Source organism: Aquila chrysaetos, chromosome 18 (assembly GCF_900496995.4).
Source record: "Aquila chrysaetos chrysaetos chromosome 18, bAquChr1.4, whole genome shotgun sequence".
Taxonomy (NCBI): Eukaryota; Metazoa; Chordata; class Aves; order Accipitriformes; family Accipitridae; genus Aquila; species Aquila chrysaetos.
Window position 1 is genome coordinate 4,015,926 of NC_044021.1, and position 19,526 is coordinate 4,035,451.

At 40.6% G+C, this 19,526-nt stretch overlaps 1 protein-coding gene across 7 annotated transcripts in view; it reads left to right on the plus strand.

Moving 5' to 3' along the window:
• The window catches only part of TRIO (trio Rho guanine nucleotide exchange factor), a 257,834-nt gene that overhangs the window by 210,270 nt on the left and 28,038 nt on the right, over positions 1-19,526 (plus strand). For 6 of the 7 annotated variants that reach the window (XM_030041605.2, XM_030041604.2, XM_030041600.2 and 3 more), the window contains exons 35-37: positions 12,313-12,605; positions 14,331-14,501; positions 18,518-18,613. In XM_030041605.2, coding sequence (XP_029897465.1) covers positions 12,313-12,605; positions 14,331-14,501; positions 18,518-18,613 — 560 coding nt within the window. Of the gene's footprint in view, positions 1-12,312; positions 12,606-14,330; positions 14,502-17,446; positions 17,996-18,517; positions 18,614-19,526 lie in introns of those variants that run through there. The other variant, XM_030041606.2, reaches the window with a different exon arrangement.

A 19,526-nucleotide genomic window follows, 5' to 3' on the forward strand; every position in this document is an offset into this window, starting at 1 on the left:
TCTGTAGTAAGAAAAAAGTGTTTATGTATACGCATTTTTGGATTTTGCTAAGATGACTGTATTCCTGCGTATTGCCAGTGATACTCAAAATGTTAACTATTGAAGAACTTCTAGATTTAGCTTCAATAAGATGACGGGGAAAATGAGTAGTCAATACCAAGAAGGCTTCCCAGAGAGAGAGGGAGAGACAACAGAAGGAATATTGATAAATCTTTGAAAAGAAGGGTGGAGTTTGATTTCATAACCAGGAGGAATGTGGCTGCATCTTTACCTCCTTGTCACATCCCTCAGGGAATTACCTATAACTAAATGTCTGATGCATACAGTTTTGTATCGTGGTCAAAAGTCTATATTGAATGGATGGGCTTAAACCGAGCAAAGCAGAGCTGCTTCAACTCATATTTCAACTTAACTCCCCTCTTGCCAGGTTACAGCTCTATTTTAAAGGAATTTCTTCAGTGAGGCAGCAGCATAAGAATGAGCTATCACCTTACATAATGGAGGTTTCCTCTAGGTGCTCATTGCGAGACTAGTAATGAACAATTCCTTCATAATCCGCCTTTGAACCTGCCTACAACCAGCTGTAACAATCCATTGAATTTGCTCATCTAGGCTTGTGCTGACTCTCTCTCCTTTAGTGGAGGTAATGAGAAGAACAGAATTTAGGTGGTAGAACTATATTCCATCCTGCTTTGAAAAGACGACATCAGTAATGTTAACAATCCTTCCCCATAAAGGTTGGTGTTCCTCACAGGAATAATAAAGTATGTTTATTAAACCACCTTTTTTTGTTGTTTCCTTGCATTTGAGCATGGGATTGGACCCCTCCAGTCAATCTGCTTGAATGAGTGGTTAAAAGAAACAAAACATAACCCAACACATCAACTACATGGGGTAGTTTGCCCTGAGAAGAAGGCTTTGTAGAGATCAGCTGTCTAGATGCATTGTATGAAATGCGGGGGACTTGAAGAAAAGAAGAAATGTTTTTTCAATAGACAAAGGAGTAGAAGCTAATTAAATTCCTTACCTTGTTTCTTCCAGATAACTTATTTTGTCCCTAAATTTAGGCTTACATTAAGTCTATAGCTTAAAAAAGGTGATTTACTGCAGCAGTAATTATTGTTGTGTAGAAGTTGTTATTACAGATTCCCGCTCCCCCCACTTTGTGTCTAATTAAAGCAAATAATAAGAATTCTATTTTATTGCCTTTCAAAGGAAGTTTGTTTGTTCTTTTTCTTCCCTTTTTGTTTCCTACTTCCAAACCAGTTTTGGACAGCTCTTCCATGATCCTGTCACACCATTTTCCTGTGGCCACTTAGGTCATACTGGATGGATGGGAGCTGGGGAGTGATTCGAGGAATTGAGATTTAGATGACTGGGTGGACAAGGCAGTTCACGACATCACCTTCCTCCTGAGCCTTTATTGGGAATAACTGAAGGAAACAAAAACAACAGAAAAGTTGCATAGCAAAATGTAGCTTTTTTTTTTGGTGTGCGATGCAGGCTTCATCATGCCAAAGAAAATTCAGTGGTGCATACGTTATTACTGAAGAGACTGTAATCGAGTTAATGAACGTGGCAATGATGGATTCCATTTTTAGTATTGTGTATTTTAATAGTACATTGAGTTAAAATGTCACATCTTCCATTAATTTATAGTTTGCTTGTTTTAAAATACTTCTATACCAAGGAGTTACCTTTCCCCTTTTAACTCGGTCTTTTTTCAAGATTGATGAGTTTGTGGAGGAATATTTTCCCCTTTCCTAATCCCTTAAAACAGTTCATCCTGAAAAGGCATCTCTGCAGCAATTTGGCGTTATGCTTTCAATAGCTATCTGCTAGTCAACCTTGACTGTGAGTCTGTTTAAAAAAACCCTTACATTTCCAGCGTGACTGACCATTATTAAAATCATGTGTGCTCTCGTTGCATTGCTCAGGTTACATTTCCATCTGAAGACAAAAAGTTTAAAACCAGTTCAGTTTCTAATCACTGTCATCTAAGTCTGCTGTTGATAATGTAGTTATTGAGGTGGGATTGAACTCGGAGGAAGTTGTCTGTCATCACCTCCAGTCATCTCGTTACGCGGGGTGGAGGCTGAAAGCGGTGGCACGGCTGCCAGGGCCTGACTCTGCTCATTAATGCTCCAGGTAGCGTGTGCACCGAAAAGGTCAATGTTTTACAGCGCAAAGCAATGTTAGTACAATTAGTTTCTATCGCTGTCACTAATACCAATTAATTGGATAAGGAGGAAACCTTTTTTTATATACAGGAATTTTGGAGGACCTGGTTTTGTCACTGGTTTAGCCATTCCGTCTTTCCTCCCAATTCCTTTAATTACTTTCTCAATTTATTTTTTGAGGGCTACAACAGTATACCATTTGGAAAGAGAAAATGGCCAAAGTTATTGTAATAGCCCCAAAGCTAAACAATATGAGTATATTATTATTAAGCTTATGGCAGAGTTCCTAACTTGGAGATTGATGTGTTTGTACAGCTGTTGCTAAAGCTGTGGCTCCAAACAATCGCTAGTTGTTCTAATGAGCTCTTCTGCTTTGAATCAGGAGGATGGGGGAAAAGAAAAAAAGACTGCTAAAATTGCTGTTTGATTAGTATGTGTATTTAGCTTAACGTGTAACTGCAGTAGGTGAAGAGGAAACAAGTATTTTTTTTTTTAGTACAAGTAGTTTAATAACTTGGGGTTTTTAAACAAATAAAATTTGATAAAGTCATTATTTCTTTTGTTCCTGTAACTCAGTGCTAGCAGTGTGTACTGTCTCTTTATGAACTTTACTTACACACACGAAGATAAGCTTAGCAATTCTTATCAGTATCTAACCTTTGTGTTTCAAAGTATGTTTATTGACTCATTATATATTCTCTCAGTTTTACTAGAGAACTTTTGGAGGTTTTCTCATGTGTTGGAATTTTTTAAGCGTTTGGAAAAGAGAGAGAAAAAAATGTATCTACTTTCGTCTTCTCCTAGAGGCCACTCGTTTGTAAATACATGGCCGAGGTTATACTTGCTCAAATTTTTTCAAACTTCTGGACGAAAGAAAAAAAAAAATAATGTTGGTTCAGCATTTTATGCTGATTTTATGTATGATTGGTTTTTGTCTTCGTAATTGTGAAGCTTGTTTTTATCACTTAATGTGGTGGAAGTTGATTTCCTCTGTATCCCTGTGTATATTCCTAATTTCAGAAGTGCACCAGCAGAACTGTGTGTCCCCTATTTCCTTTTGAGATCAGATTTGCTCCAACTTGCTTGCAATACCTTAGTTAACATGCAGCCTTTTTGCTGGAGTAGTGGAGGATGTTTTAAAATCTGCATAGGATAAATTCCTTCCATTGGGATGCTCTGTGTTGCTGAGCTTTTGCACAGGGAAGCATGGCATGTGTTGCTTTAAATCATGTCTGAGGTCATGGTTCTTCCTAATGCAGTTTCTGCAGACTTGCTCCTCTCCCTCCCTTCCATCACGGCTTTCTCTACTTTCAGTAGAGCTGAGGACTTGCTGAATGGATTTTTTTCTTTTTTTTTTTTTTCCCTTTTGGTTGGCCGTTCTGTTATCTATATTCATATGGACGTTTTTGTTTCATATCTGTTCATAATCTTCCTCTTCTGGACCGATGCGCACAGCGTATCAGATAAGCTGCCGCGCTTCTTCAGAGCTGTATTTCTAGGACCGGAGTTTATTTTTATCCATTTCCGAGGGAGAAATTATTTTGCAGCAAAAATTAAAGTAGCAGATGATAAAACCCTGCAGCTCAGTAACAGATGAGCAGAAATTAATTGCCCCAGTTAAAATCTGAAACTGCTTATCACAAATCTTGTCGGTAGTGGTTCCCATTTGTAGGATGTGACACACAGCTCTCCACCGAGAGCAGAGCCGCGCCGTCGCTGCGAACGTCACGCAGCATGGCTCTTCAAAAGTAGGTTGCACGCAGCATGCACGAGACAAATAGCTTGTCAACAGTCATCAAAACTCTCTGCCTAGCGTCTTAAGCGCCAGCGCTGCCTACGAAGCCCAGGCCCAAGGCTTCTGCCTTCGCTCTTTTCCTTCTTTGGCTCAGGCTTCGCTTCTCCCCACCGGCTAGCTGCTCGGTTCTGTCAAAGGCGGGGGAGTGCCGTAACTTGGAGCAGTTGGAAGACGACTAACGCTGCCAGCTCCCGCCGCTTCAGGAGCTACGTTGTGCCCTCAACCAGCTTCTGGTGCCGAGATCTTCCACGAAGGAGCAGCAGCAGTAGCGGGGAGCAGGCTAGAGGCGAGGTCGGCGCGCGGCTTTTCTACAACTCAACCTAGAGGCAGTGGTCCCGGGCCTGGGAACGCGGTCCCTGGCACTCGCCGCTCCCGTTGCATCCCGTCTTCTGGAGGGAGGAGTGGACGGGCCGTGCCCTCATCTCATCTGCCACTTCGGTCATCCTAAAGTAGTTGGATATTGCTGATGCTAGGCATCTGGGAAAAATAGCATGTGAAGACTTTTTAATATATACATGACTCCGTAGACGAGCTCCAAAACACCCACCCACGCTTTGAAAATGGGTGAGGTAGTTGAGACTTTGTGAAACATCTCAGTGAGAAATTGATCTTAAAAGCTACTGTATTTAAAGCGAAACAGGGAAATTACACTGGTGCTGTGGGAAAACTTGCTTTCTAATATAGAAAAGCATTACTTCTCGTATTTTCTTTCTCTGCACTGAAGAACTTTCACAACTATTTAATGAAAGAAGGGTGTCACCTTAATATTCTTAATTACATGGTATGTGTCAGCCCCTATGAGGGAGTGAACTGTTAGTATGTACCTTAAATCTGTCAGTGAAAATCTTGCCTATTGTAGATCTGCAGAGCAAATAATGTGCTCCTTCATGGTGATGTAAAATGGTGTCGTATATCGGAGGCACAGGTGAGGTGCAAGGGATAGGTAACTAACTGATGGCCGCACTTGGCCCAAAGAAACTCACCGGAGACTGTGCACAAAAAGGAGAAAACTTTGCCTGAAAATTAGAACGTGGGCTTCTGTTCATTAGCTCTTACATAAAAGCATGTGCAGTTAGTGGTTAGCGGAAATACACCCCCCCTTCCCGGGGGAGATAATCATATTAAAATGGTCAGGACACTTGCTTTGACCCGTAGAGAGGTAAGAGAGGGTGGCTGAGCGCACTGACGCAGAGTGAGAACTTGACTGACAGACAGTGCTAAATGAGCTAAAGCTGTCCTGGGCACGTGGATGTAGCTGTCGAAATCTGAGCAAACAGGTGGTCAAAACAGTGGAGTCGCGATCAAGACGTTGCCTGTTAAAATACGAGCTGTGTACAGGGAAACTGAGATTTAATCTATTAAAAGCTTGTGGTTTTCACAAACGGTGAAACTAAACTTCAGCAGTGTGAGTTATTTTTAATACTTCCTACTTGTGACACAAAATATATTTCTCTCCAGAAATGGGAGAGGATAACAGCTTATTGCAAGGAATGAAATGCCCCACAAAGTCCACTCTCCCCGTCTGTAGTGCTGCCTTGCGCTTGTAGTAATATACAAGATTTAGGTTTGGGGTTTTGTATCCCTGTGGTCTGAATTCCAGGGAGCACAAACAGAACTACTTCTGTTAACCTGGGAAAGTTTTTTTTTCTGGCACAATATCATGCCTTCTTCCTGCTTAAAAAAAAAAAAAAAAGGAAAAGGAAAAACAAGTGTGGAGGCAAAACTGTCCAGCAGTTGTAAGAGGAGGATTTTTTCCCATCTAAATTTTGCTGGTGTTTAGCTCCTAGATAGCAGTTCATGTGTTTACAGCTCTCTCTGTGTGCAAGCTATAATGCGTGTGAAATTATTTAAAAGTTTAAATGTAAAACCTTGATTTTACATTTACGGAGTAGGAGGGCAGGAGAGGATATTAAAAAAAAATAATGATAAAATAGTAATAACATAAGTGTATTAAACCCTTCAGGCATACACCACTAATTTTCCAACTCAAATGAACAGTGTATTCTTTTTGCCCTTAATCAGAGATTTTCTTCTTTCTTTTCTCTAGTGCTGTTGCAAATATGTCTATTGGATGACTTTTCTCAATTTCAGAAAGGCCTTTGGAAGTTAAGATGACAGTGTCTGTCTTGGGGGGAGGCTTTTATTATTTTTTTAGTTGCAGACATGCTTGTGGGGCAGCTTAGTATCTTATTAAGAGAAGCTGAAGAGTATCTAGCATCAAGCTTAGAGTTCCAGTCTATCTGATATTAACACAGTCAGGTTTTGATGACTTGGAAGACTTGGATTTAAATGTATTCAATAATTAAGTGCTCTGGACTAGTGTCTGTATCAGTCAAAATTAATACAGGTAACTCATTAATCAGGGAAGATATACTAAGGAGTTGAACTCTTTGTCTATTCACACACTGAAAATATTACAAATTGTATTTCAGCATAGTGTGTAACTTAAAATAAAAGGCAGGAAGGGTTTGCTGACCAGAGATGAAGAGTGACTGTGTTTGTTCTGCTCCAAACACAGATGTGATTGAACAATTTTCATTTATGTATTGTGTATTAGCTTTCTGCATTTTGTGGTTTTGTTTTTTTTTGGTTTGGTTTGGTTTTTTGGTTTGGTTTTTTTTTTGAAGAAACTAGTTTCATGAAAATTATTGCACTGTCTCTATATCGTAAGTGAAACTCATGCTTCCCAAGGGGCATGGTGGAAATTCCCCAATTGCAAGCCTGGTAACGCTCAAGCTGTATTGTCTTAAATTGTAACTGCTTTTATGGTGGCTTGTTAAAGTTGAAACACATCTAATGCCTTTTGATGTGTATTCCAGGATTGGTTTACAAAAAATACTCAGTGAGGGTAGTCTGAAGAGGATACCCAGCAGGAGAGAAATAAAATTCCTGACATGTACAAAAGTATCTGAATGGTCTTGTACATGGCAAATTGATAGCCTCCTACTTCAAAAGCAGTTCCCAGGCAGAAACTGTGCATGTGTCTCCCCACAAATAAAATAAACCTCGCACTCTTTTTCCAAGCTTTCCCCATCTTATCTAATAACAAATGATGACTCTCTACGCAGGTGGAGTTTTATGGGCTTTTGTCATTAGATGCTTGTAAACTGGTTTTGCTTCCTCGGATGGTAGGTTGACTTGGCTCGGATTGGGGCATGGTTGGTTGTAGGTAGATCACGGAACTCTAATTCTAGCCGTTTCCAATGTGCGTATTGAACTTGCAAGTGCATCCGCATAGACGTGCGCTCTGTGTTTTGAACCAACGAGCAGCTCTCGTCCCCAAGTATTCGTAATGTACCTGCATCAAATCGTACTGATCGGCTGGTTAATTGCTCTGTGTGATGAGTTTTCTGGGCTTTTTGGTCCTTAAAGTTCATGGTGGATGGCAGGTCTGCGGTGGCAGTGCGACACGCCAGTCGGCGTTACTAGGTTTGCTTTGCTCCATTTTTCACTCCTTGCCCCATCCCTGTTTCATAGTCCAGCGACGGTAAAATGTTCTGATTTTTGCTTTTGGAGCATTCTGGGTTTAGAGGTGCAGGGCAGGCATCAAACAGACTCAGTTTGATTCCCTAGGTAAAGGAGTCAGGTTTTTGTAGCCTCTTGCACTCCTTGTAAATACTAAACCTCTAAAAACGGCAATATGGAAATAGTTAATATGAAGCAGAGTCTTTCAAGTCATCAACTAGCTTAACATGGCTGATTTATTTTTTAGGGGAAAAAACCGGTTTATTAATCACAGATGTGTGTGTTTCTAATGTTAAGAAAGCTGGGACTACAATGAGAATTCCCATTTCCCTTCCAGTTTCAAAAATTTGCCTGTTCGTTGGAGGTAACTCTATCTTCTAGTCTGAGGGGGTCAGAACCCATGCTGCCTGCCCCCCCCCCCCCCCCCCTTTCTTTTTTTTTGGCTTCAAAAATGTATTTATGGACTCTCAGTGAACTCTCTGACCTCACCACCAGAGCAACATACGTGGTTTTTACTTTGAGAGAAATGGCAGTTAGATGCCTTCTTTTCTTATTGTGGCTATGAATTATAAAACAAAGCCCATCCATTAGGTTATTTAAAATACTTTATTGAATTACAAAGCTGTCTGTACTTGAGCAAATAGTAATTTTTATTAAATTCAATGGTTTCTTGTTGGATTGGTGTTGCTGTGTGTGATCGTTAGATGTGTGTTGGGTTTTTTATTTTTCTCTCCAAGATGGCCATCTGTTGCATTTATCTTTTTCTAAAAGAGAATCTGCCACTCACTAGAAAGTTTACTGTACTTGAAACACAGCTGGGGTTAGCATACCCCAAATTTATTCCATCTGTTTTGGTTTCAAAAGTCCATGTTGTTCTTGGTTTAATTTTGAATACTCCTTTTTCCTCTTAGCGTGTTTTAGTGATAAAATATTCTTGAGCAACCCTAGAAAAACAATTTGCTATGTAGTCATAAAGGAAACAAAGCCAATTTAGTGTAAACAATCCCAAGCATGGTAATCAATCAAACCAAGTCTGTATCCCTAATTATATAGATAGCAGTAGTATATAGTGATGGGGCAGGGGGAAATAAGACACAACCGTGTGGCTGTTCTTATAGAGAAGGTGAAAGGCCTTTCTGTGCTCTTGAAAATGCCTGTATTGGATATTGATATTCCCTAATGCTTGGAGCTGGCAATGCTTCTACATAAATACACGAACTTGAGCACCTAGGTTTTTTCATGACTGGTCTCCTGAGGAGGCGGATGGGAGTAAGAATTGGAGAATCTGGACTCTTGTCAGCTGGGATGGGTTGGGAAAATGGGCAGTAAAGGGTCTCACTGGGAAAATACTGGCATGGAATATTTGTAGTGAGTATTAACGTTGACCGATGAGGCTGTAGGGATGTTTTGTGCAGATTTAAGGAGGGGCAAAAAATCAGGTTTGATCTCTGAAGAGGCTAGTGGGTTGGTATTCCATTCAGGTTAACAGTGGTGATGTTAAATGTTTTTGGGGTTGTTTGGGGGTTTTTTAAAATACCTTTTTAAATAAAATTTTATATTTAAGCTGATGCTTTTATGGCAATGCAGTATTTTTATTCATTTTAAGCTTTTCCTTCTCCCCCAGTGCTTTCATGCTTTAAAGAGCAAAGTGGAACAGTGCTATCATTTTGGTGTACTACTTACACTTTGTCCACTTTTATGATTCCCTGAAGCCCTAATAATACTTCAATAAGTACTTCATGTTAAATCATGCAGAAGAGAAGATGAGAAGCAGTTACATGCTGCATGCCAAATGAAAACTAATGCTGTGTGGGAGGATACAGCTAAAGTATGTGCTGTGAAACATGGCTGGCTAACGTTGTTTTGTCTCTTAGATCCTCTCCTCTTGAGCAGAGTGTACGTATTTCTTCCTGCTCTCTTCCCTCCTGCCCACAAACTCTTGGGCAACTTGGGTTAAGAGTAGGAGTGGTACAGCAGAAGTGCAGTCCAACAAAAATACTCGTCTCCCACAGTTTCAGGGGCTCTGCATTGTACCACTTGGTTTTGCAAGAAATTCGGTAGTTGGTAAGTGTTGATTGTCAAAAGGATGGGTGAGAATTTGAGGAGGTGGAGCGCAGGTTTTATAAAAAGAAAAATGGGTTTATTAACTGCAGGCATGTAACATGCTTTGGGATAGGCATGTTTATGTAAAAGTAAATCTTACACAATCAGTTACTGCACCACCACGCTGCCTTTTTCTTAGAAAGGAGTAAGGGTAAAAGAAAGAAATGCAGCAGATACAAAAATACAAAACAGTACATGGTGAACTTCTGCGAAGGCTTAATTGCTTTTTTTGTTGTTGTTTTAAATAAACAAGTGAATGTGGTCTGTTTTATTTGTATGGAAGGAACTTGTATGGACCATTATTGGGAGGAAAAATATGTATAAATGAAAAGAAGAACTTGGCTGAGTGATTATGACCTCTTCAAGCTCGGGAGTCTTGAAAACAAAGCATTTAGTTTGTGCTTTAAGAAACTTATTTACAAGAACACCAGCACTGTTTTCTCCTCTTCTGTCTTCTACTAGCAGAGTGGCAGAAGGTTATTTATTGAAATACCCATCAGCTGACATTTGCTAGGATTTCTGAAACAAGGCATCTGATTAAAAGATGCATAATAAAACAAAGGTAAAGTTGAGTTTGGTGACAAAGGAGTCAAACTAACTTCTTACAGAGGTTTAATAGGAGATTGTTTGGATTCCTGTGGAGAGCTTGCAGATGGTTGCGAGTTTTGTTTGGAATTTTTCTAATAAGCAGGCCTTTTTTGTTGTTGTTGTTTAAATAAAGTAAAAAATCTGTTGTGATGTGGATACTGATGGCTAGTAGGCTTGCTTTTCTTATGGATGTGCTGAGGACCCTTAAGCAGTAATCCAGGGGCCTTGAGGGATACTCAGATTACAAGTTGAAAACCATTGTTATAGATAATTAATTTCTTCCTTATGTTTCCTGCTTCAACAAGAAAATAATGTGGTAATTCTGTAGCACTGCTATCCCAAGATTTAGAGACAAAGCCGACTAGTGTAACTCTGCATCTGCTTTTTGGCAGTACCTGTAACTTAAAGCCTTGAAACCAGGTTAATGGCATCATAGGAAGTCTCCTTACCCACGCACAGCACAGCTACAGCTGTGGCTAGAAGATAATTCCGCAGATGAATCCTGATTCTGGGTGACTTGCTTTAAAGTGTTAGCAACTAGCTTGTTGGACTGAAAGTATGCTTTGCAAAGTTTGTTCATCTTCTGCTTTATGGAAACATGATGAAAGTGGTGGTTAATAGCAATTATTATGTATGTGTTCGTACAGTATAAGCTACAGGAGTTCTTGGCATCAGAGCTGATGCGTCTTAATGGTCACATGCCATTTGGGTTTTATTAGAATAGAAAAAATCTTGACAAACAGTGAGATCGATCACAATTTTGGATTCCAAGGAAAGGATGCCCTTTTTGAAACAGCTTAACAGTGAAGGAAAAATTAAAAGTCCTAACTTATTATATTCCCATTTTATGTCTCTTTCCTCATCTCAGTTTAAAGCCATGATTTGCACTTAATACTCTATGGAAACAGAGCAGGCTCACATACTTGTGTGTAGATCCAAGGCATTTGGGTGTTTACAGTGAAGTGTATTGCTACATCAGTGTGACCATATTATTCTACAAAATTCAAACTACCTCTGGTCAGACTGGCAATACGCCTCTTAGGGAAGAGCTGCCAGAAGAGGTGACCTGAACATCTGTGTCAAGCTTCAAGAAGGAACACAAGCGCTGCATTTAATTCCCAGCAGTAAAAACATTCAACAAAACATTATTTATGTCATCATTATATAAACTATCTATCTACTAAAGTGTACACACAGGGAAAAAAAAAAAAACCTTATTTGACAACCTAGGAGAGTCTTGTTAATACCCTCGTGATAGATAATATTCATAGGAGTGGTGTTAAGAGAATGTGTCCCAAAAAAAAGTATGTTTTTAGGAAAAGACAATTGCTGGGGGGGAAAGCATTGTGCTGCATGGGGAAAAAAGAAATGCAGTCTCACAATAGCTAACCAGTGGGTGTTTATCATAAGCATATGGTCCAGTTCAAGTGACAGGAGCCTTGGTGGGAAAGTAGTATTGACCTCATGCACATATAACGATGGCTTGAGAAAAGTGTGTCCTTTGTTTGACTACAGAACTTAAGGCATTGTCATGCTGAGAAGTACTCCTGATCCTGAGATTTGAGCACATGGGCTTTTAAACATTGATGTTCTGTGCCTTTTTAAAAAAAAACAAACAAAACAACAGCCAAAACGCTGAGAAGATTTAAGCAAAAGACACACATTTAGCCATTTTCTGGATTCTTCCGCCCCTTTTCCCAAGGGTAGGGGAAATAAATAAATAATGAAAGTAACTGGAGCATTTGTAATAAAATTTGGTGTTTGAAAAATAATTTCCTTATCTCATTGAGGCAATTATTTTTACTCTTCATGTCCGTGCTCAAAGCAGTATACATTAAAAGATAAAACAAGCGTATCCTTCCATAAAGTTAGATGACATATGGAAGGTATAATACACTATCAAATAAGTATCGGCAGTGGTAAGTATGAATTATAATTGAGGCAGGAGCGACTTAATGAAGCTTGACTGTTGTAAGCATATAAATGCTGCTTATGTGTGGGTAGCCACATGCAGCATGAACACCGATAGCTGTGGTGTCGTTAAAGGCCAGGTTACTTCAAAATAATCTGCTCAATTCGTCCATGTGTCCAGTCTGATACCCGTTACTACGTATGTCATTTGCCTTGTTTCTCACTTACCAGTGGTTCAGCTTTAAAATGCTCCCGTCGTTCTTTTTCCAGACTCCCTTTCGGTCTCCAGCAACGATGCCAGTCCTCCTGCTTCGGTAACATCGCTTCAGCCCCACATGATCGGTGCCCAGAGCTCCCCGGGCCCCAAGCGCCCCGGCAACACTTTGAGAAAATGGCTTACCAGTCCCGTGAGGCGTCTTAGCAGTGGAAAAGCAGACGGGCACGTCAAAAAACTGGCCCACAAGCATAAGAAGAGCAGAGAGGTTCGTAAAAGTGCCGATGCGGGCTCTCAGAAGGACTCCGATGATAGTGCAGCGACCCCACAAGATGAAACTGTTGAAGAGGTGGGTGTTCAGGGCAGCTTCCCGAGACTTGTTTTTATGTTTTGCAAAGAACTAAATGTCGTCAGGTGAAGGTTGTCTCCTCTGTCCAGCAGTTGAGCAAAGCGGCATGCGCCATGTGCTCATTCTCGATGACTGCTGTGCTCTGCGTAAGTACTGTGCCAGGAACAGGTTGGGCCCTTCTGCACTGAGAGTGTTAGTGAAGCTCTGTGGGGAAGGAACTCTAGTCAAAAAAGAGGTGAGAGGGTAAAAAGTTGTTCTTTGGCTTCGCTCTCTTATCCCACTCAGGAAGGCAGCTTTGTGAGTTAAAGGATCTTCATGTTCTGGGAATAATCAGGTCATTTTGTATTTCCTTTCCTTTCCTTGTTGATGGATCAGGGAGAATATGGGGAGAGCTGCTTAACTGCTTAAAGCTGTATTTATACCTTGAGCAAGAGTTAGAGGGCAGAAAAATTACTGGCCCTTCAAGTCAAAAGGTAGTTACCATCGGTCAAATAATAAACATGGCAGTTTTCATTGGAGGGAAGGAAATGGTGAACTATTCCAGATTTTGCCACCAAGGACATCGACTGAAGGTTTCCCTTCCTCCCACCAACATGTGCCCATCCTTTTGAGCCTGGAACTCACGTATGAGCAAAGCCTCCCTCCAGTTAGTTGCAGACAGAGCCAAATTCTTTTCTGTTACAAAGCTGTGGTTCAGGCTGAAATGAACGGCATCTTACTGCTTCCACAAGGGCACAGCCACTTGCATGCTATACAGTTATTCCCTTTTACCAGGCTTGAATCTGACTAGCGGTTTTGGTAGTTATCGTACAGAAAAGTGGTCTCAGATGCCCAATTAGTTATTTAGTTGTTTTGGTTTTTTTTCTTGCTCCCAACATATTTTGCTGCAAGCTTTGGAACATCAGTGAAGTTATACAGTAACTGTAGGGAAAGAAAAGACTAGAGCCTTGGCAGCATGGTGAATTGGGAGATGTGGTTTGGGAAGGAATATTGGCCTCTGTCCTTGAATGTCAGGCTGTAGAAAAAGACCCTCCGTCATGCAATTGTAGCATTGTTTTGGAAGTATCTGTTACTCTGCAGTTCTGTGAGTGAGGGAAAACCTAAGGCCAGTGCCTTAAAGTCAGGAAAAAACAATAACCATCTGTGCTGTCTTCCGTTAAAGATAGTTAAATTATCCTGCGAGATCAGTTACGTTAAACTTTGGCTAATTGAAATCATAGTTCCTTGTGTGATTGGAAGGACTGTCTTTCAACACAACTGTAAAAATTATACAAGCAGTCTGCTCTCACTACTTTAAGGGGGTAGCTGACAAACTACTTCATGTTGTAATAGGGTTTTTTTAATATCCTTTACAAGTTTTGCTATGAGGGTTGATACTTTAGATACAAAGTTCTTGAGTTTCTAAGTTAGAGGAGTGTGGCTCTTTATAGAACTGAACTTGGAAAGCAAGCGTGGCTCTGGTAACACTTCCCTGTAGTAAATTTCAAGCTGAACATCTTGCTCTCGGTATCTCAATCCATCTGCTTTTGCCAAACGCTGCAAACTATCTTTGGCATCTGCTTTTTTCCCCCTCTGTTGAGGAGTTGCACTGTGTTTGTAGGATCATCTTGACTTGTTGGGAGAGAGGTGAATCTACAGAACAGACTTGTTTAAGACAAGCTTGTGAGAACAAGCTTCATGCTGTTGAAGGTTAACAGAGCTTGAATGTCTTGATTTTATTTACAGAGAGGTCGGAACGAGGGGCTGAGCAGTGGCACTCTTTCCAAGTCATCCTCTTCAGGCATGCAGAGCTGCGGAGAGGAGGAAGGCGAAGAGGGAGCGGATGCTGTACCGCTTCCTCCTCCCATGGCAATTCAGCAACACAGTCTTCTCCAGCCCGACTCGCAGGATGACAAGGTAGGAGGAGAAAGCGGGGAAGGCTTCACGTGTTGAGAGAACCTCTCTTTGCACAAATCTTTCTTCTGTCTCCAAAAGTCTCTGCAATGTACGTAATACAGCTTTATGGTAGACAGAAGCGGTCACTATGGCACTTTAGACAACATTAAAAGGGTTTTCTGAGGACAGAGTTAAATGCTTCTCTATTTTGAAAGCACAAGTGCAGAAATTTTTCTACTAGCACTTTAAATGTGGAAAAGGGCAGCTTTGTGTGTTTGCAGGCCTATTTACATCTGTTTGATGCTTTATTTAGTGATTAGAATGTAATTGTTTTATAATCATACCTTTGGGTACTGAGGTTAAAATACTACGTGCACGTAAAGTTTATCTGGAGAAATTAACGGTCGTACATACCCTCTTTAGATCACAGGCTGTTCACCAAGCCCTACTATTTTGGATAGCCTCAGTTCAGGGGAAAAATATTTCTATGTACATGCCTTAGCAGAAGGAGCTGTTCACATCAACTCTAAGGTGGTTTTTTTTTTTTTTTTTTTTGGGGGGGGGGGGGGGTGCCCAAGAAACATGTCTACTAAGAAGTTAATATCCAAATAAGGGTACTAATCCAGCTGCTTTTTACAAACAAAGGCATGTTAAAGTTGAGGGTAAAAATTTTACATCAGTGATGAAATTCTGGATGTAGATAGTAACTGCATGAAGGAGATCTTACTTGCATATTATCTGTTTTTCTTTAATTTTATAATGTTCATACCTTGAGAGGGTTTAGTTCGATTTTCAGCCTGGATCAAACATGTAGGGAACAAGTATCAAGCCTGGAGATTGAGGTTTTTAGAATGGAAACAGTCTGGACTTGTGCAGCAAATATGCACATTACCGTTTTCTTCCCGTTTTGCTGCTTAAAATTTTTGACCTTTGTAATCTATAGCACTGAATATTGTTAGTGGATTTTGTAGCTGGTTACTCACTGTTCTCAGTGATGCAGATGTTACTGATAACTTTGGCTGAACTTATTTATTTCTGGGGTTTTTTTCTTCCTTTTAAAAACACTGCCTTTCAGCGGGGATCTCGTTCATCCCTGAAGCTATCATTTGTAGGATCAAAATCGCTGGCTCCCATGCTCTATGTGTATTTAATTCCTACATGTTTTCTGAATTGAAAAAGTATAATATATGAGTTGGGGAGTTAATATATTGGGAAGTATTCCTGAAACAAAACAAGCAAAACTAGGCCAACCTTTAGACCTAAGAGAATATTTTGTTGCTAGAAAATAATAATCTCAGTTCGAGGCTTAGAAATAGAATAAGAATAATGTTGGTGAAAATATGTTAAAGTTCCTGCTGATAAGCTGCCACATTTGCATGTCCCTTCAGTGATACAAAAACTTGATATGCAAGTCATAAAAAGTTCATCAGGGAAGAATGGATTTTGCTTATATAGTTCTCTTTACACAGCAAGAAGAGTTATGTGAAGGGATATGCTTATAAGTTAGTGTCTGCTCACTTCTGTATTTCTGGTGCAAAGTCAGACCCTTACCACAGCAGAGTAAGAGGTTTGAGTAGCTTTCAATCCCCCATAAATTTTACTTTCACTTCTTAAGAGGTGAACATGCACCCACTGCAGTAAAAACATGTTGGGACAGTTTGTAAAGTAGCTTAGATGACATTCTAGAGAAGACTCCTAAGAAGTTAAAATTTGGTAAAGTTAATATTATGCCATAATTTTTCGAAACATCTAAATAGTGATTCTTCAGTGGTGCGTTGTTTTTGTGCAATATCTGTCCTACTGCATGGTGGGAGGCAAAAAAGTCCCTTCATGTGGCAGCCTGGGAGGTTGTGTGTGCCTCCCTGAAGTCCACACACCAAGACATACCACCAGTTTCCAGTACCTAAAGCAAATGCCTTATTGGAATGCAGAAGTGAGAAGCCAGAGCAAAGTTTTACCCAGCAGAAGTCAGTTGGCTCTATTGATGGAGTTACTGATTAATAAAAGGCTTGCCAAAAATTCCCGGTTGTCTGCCTTCTGGGTGGAGTCCTCCTTCACATTCCTGCCACGCTTGGTGGTTTCTTGGGTTGCTCAGCTCCTCTGGATCCCAAGGAATGTCTCCTCCTTTCCGTGACCTCAGAGGCTTGGCTTTCATCCGTGCCTCACTGCGAGCATGTCTTCCTCTCCAGGGCTCCTGGTCTACACTCCGTGCTGGAAACTCCTTGCTTGCTGGGTTTCTCCCTCCCTCCCCAGCCCGCTGTGGGCTCCAGCAGCATCTCACACCTGCGGGTGCTCGGTTGCTTCCTCCACCTTTCCTTGTTTTCTGGGCGAGGGATGTATTCTGCTCCCAGAGTACATCATCGGGAAGGTCAGCAAGCAGACTTCATCTGTGCAGCTCCTTCTTTTTCAGATAATATGCGATACAACCACACGAACTGGAAACCAACCAGTTCTGAAGTTTTATCAACAGTCACAGCCCATGTACTCCCATAGAGCAATAACGGAGAGAAGGGACCTTGACCAGAGTCTGATTCCAACACTGCCAGTGTTTTGTAAGGCTAAGCTGAGCTCCGCATCCAAAGTGAAAACCCGCATACAAGCGCAGCTTTGGAAAACCTGGTCAACAGTCAGGCGTCGGGAGCGTACAATTGCCTAAAAGGCACGTTAGCTGTGGGATTGCTCAGTTTTTGGTGCGCATGCAAATGTCATGCGCTAGGCCATGCTGATTTGTCTAATATCACTAAATAACACAACCATTTTCTCCCCTAAGAGCTCATCTGCACAGTATGCATTCTTCTGTTCAGTAGAATCATTGCACACTTCATGGATTTGCATTTGATGGCAGTTTACAAGTTGTTTGCATTTAATTTTTGGATAAGCAGTATTAAAGTTTCAAGGTCAGTTATGTTAATATGAAACTAATTATTTTTGCTTTTTGTTTTCTCTTTTTGTAAACTCTGATGCAGCATTATGTTGACTTGTGTTCTGTCTCTGCTTTGGCTCAGTTCCCGTATCTTTCCATTTAAAGTTGTCTGTATTTCCTTTGCTTACCCAACCCCTGTTTTCCTTTCCGAATAAGGCGAATACAAGGCAAACGACCTAAAATCTGTATTTTTTTTTTTTGCATTGACTTATGGGGAGCCTTGTTAAACCCATGCTTGATTTGAGCAGAACCTCTTGTGTGAAGTCATTATACGTGCCATTTCTTTGTCCAGTTTGTTGGAAATATTTGCAGGACAGCTTACCCTGTGCTACCTGATGTCCACTGTGCTGTTCGTAATATGAAGTAAGGTTCATATTACACCCTGTTTCCACTTTCCAGTTATTTAATGATAAATGTAATATGCAAACAACTCTGTTTGCGAATTACTGAGGCTGAATTTAATGGCCCTCTCCCAGAATCCTTTACTGTGAACACCTTTTACCTTCAGTTGTATCTATAAACTGGCATTTTATAGCTTATGAGGCCAGAGATCTTCTGTGCTCTACACATACCATTGGGGAAAATGGATGGCCCAAGGAATGGTGAGCTCAATTTCCCCTCTGAATCTGAGCAATATACCCCAGCTCCTTTAGAAAAGTAAATGCCCCTGAGTTACTGGCGTATTTTTTCTTAGCTTAATGATGCTTCCTCCTTTATTTCAAGTCTTCTTGGTTCCTGTTACTGTTCTGCAGTTGTTGCTTTGTTTAACCAGCAATAAAATACGTTAACAAACTGTTTGTTGTCCATTGGGTCGGCTCAGGCGATTTTTATAGCTATTTGTCAAGCATTACCGTAATCAGCAAGATGAAGGATATTTCCTTGACTTCTGTTGCATGTAGGAACAGGAATTTTTATCCCAGCATTTAACTTCTGGGGGGTTACTTAAAATGTCCAATTCCAGTTGCCCAAGGTGGAAGGGATGATCTCAGTGTTCTATACGCTGACAGTTATTGTCGGGTACCTTTGTCTGACAGAGAAGTGAAGGAAGTCTCTTGATTCTTGAACAAGAACCAGGCTAACTCTGGGATTCTCCCTCCTTTGTGTCATTGCACAGACATCTTCTCGATTATTGGTGCGGCCGACCAGCTCCGAGACACCTAGTGCTGCAGAATTAGTCAGTGCAATTGAAGAGCTCGTCAAAAGTAAAATGGTGAGGCTGACTGGCAGATGCATGTGTTTAAAGAAGTTGTGTTTTCAAGTCCCAGCTTGCTATTCAAAGAAAAGCTATATGCGTTTGACTTGTAAAACTTGATGCCAGTTTCAAAAGTCACTTTCTGGGTTGGTGTATGGGTTGTTTTGTACACAGTAAGTAAAAGCACTTACTGAATAGGTAAATGGCTATGTAGAGAAGCAAAAAGCAATAAATAAGAGGGAGAGGAGGTGGCAGAAAATGTATGTCTTATTAGTAAAAAGAAAATGTCCTGTTAGTAAAAGGAATGCAAAGACCCAGGTTCTTAGCCCGACAGACCTTTATGAGAAGAATCCCTGAAACAAGATTTATAGCAAATCTTGTGAGGTTCAACAGTAAAGCAGATAGCCCTCACACAGAAACATTTATGCTATCTAGCTGCTCTTTAGGCAACGTGATAGCAAAGAAATAAATAAAAGAGTAAAATGACTGTTTTGCATGTTAGTGCCTCCTTTCTTGCTTTTTAGTGTTTGCTAACAAATTAAGTAGGAGGAATTTGTGTCAGCTTTTGTAAGTTTTTGTGTTTTAAAGTTTCTGTGTTTCTGAAGATGCTCATTGACAAAGAATAGGGTGTATGGATAATTCCAGGGAGGACTTCCTTCGTATTCAAAACCCAGCTTGACCCAGTCCTGGAAACACGGCTCTAGCTGACCCTGTTTGAGCGGGGAGATTGGACTATATGGTCTCAAGAGGTGTCTCAGCAATTCTGTGATTCCCTCAAAACCTTTAAGTCTGGCTTTTGCAGTATAGACCCTGCTGGGCTTAGTAGAAGTGTCACTGTGAAAACTAGAGAATCGCAGCATGGCAACCCCATGTTACCAGAGGTTGATATTTCCCATGTTTATTCTAAATTTAAGCAGCTTTGAATTCTAGA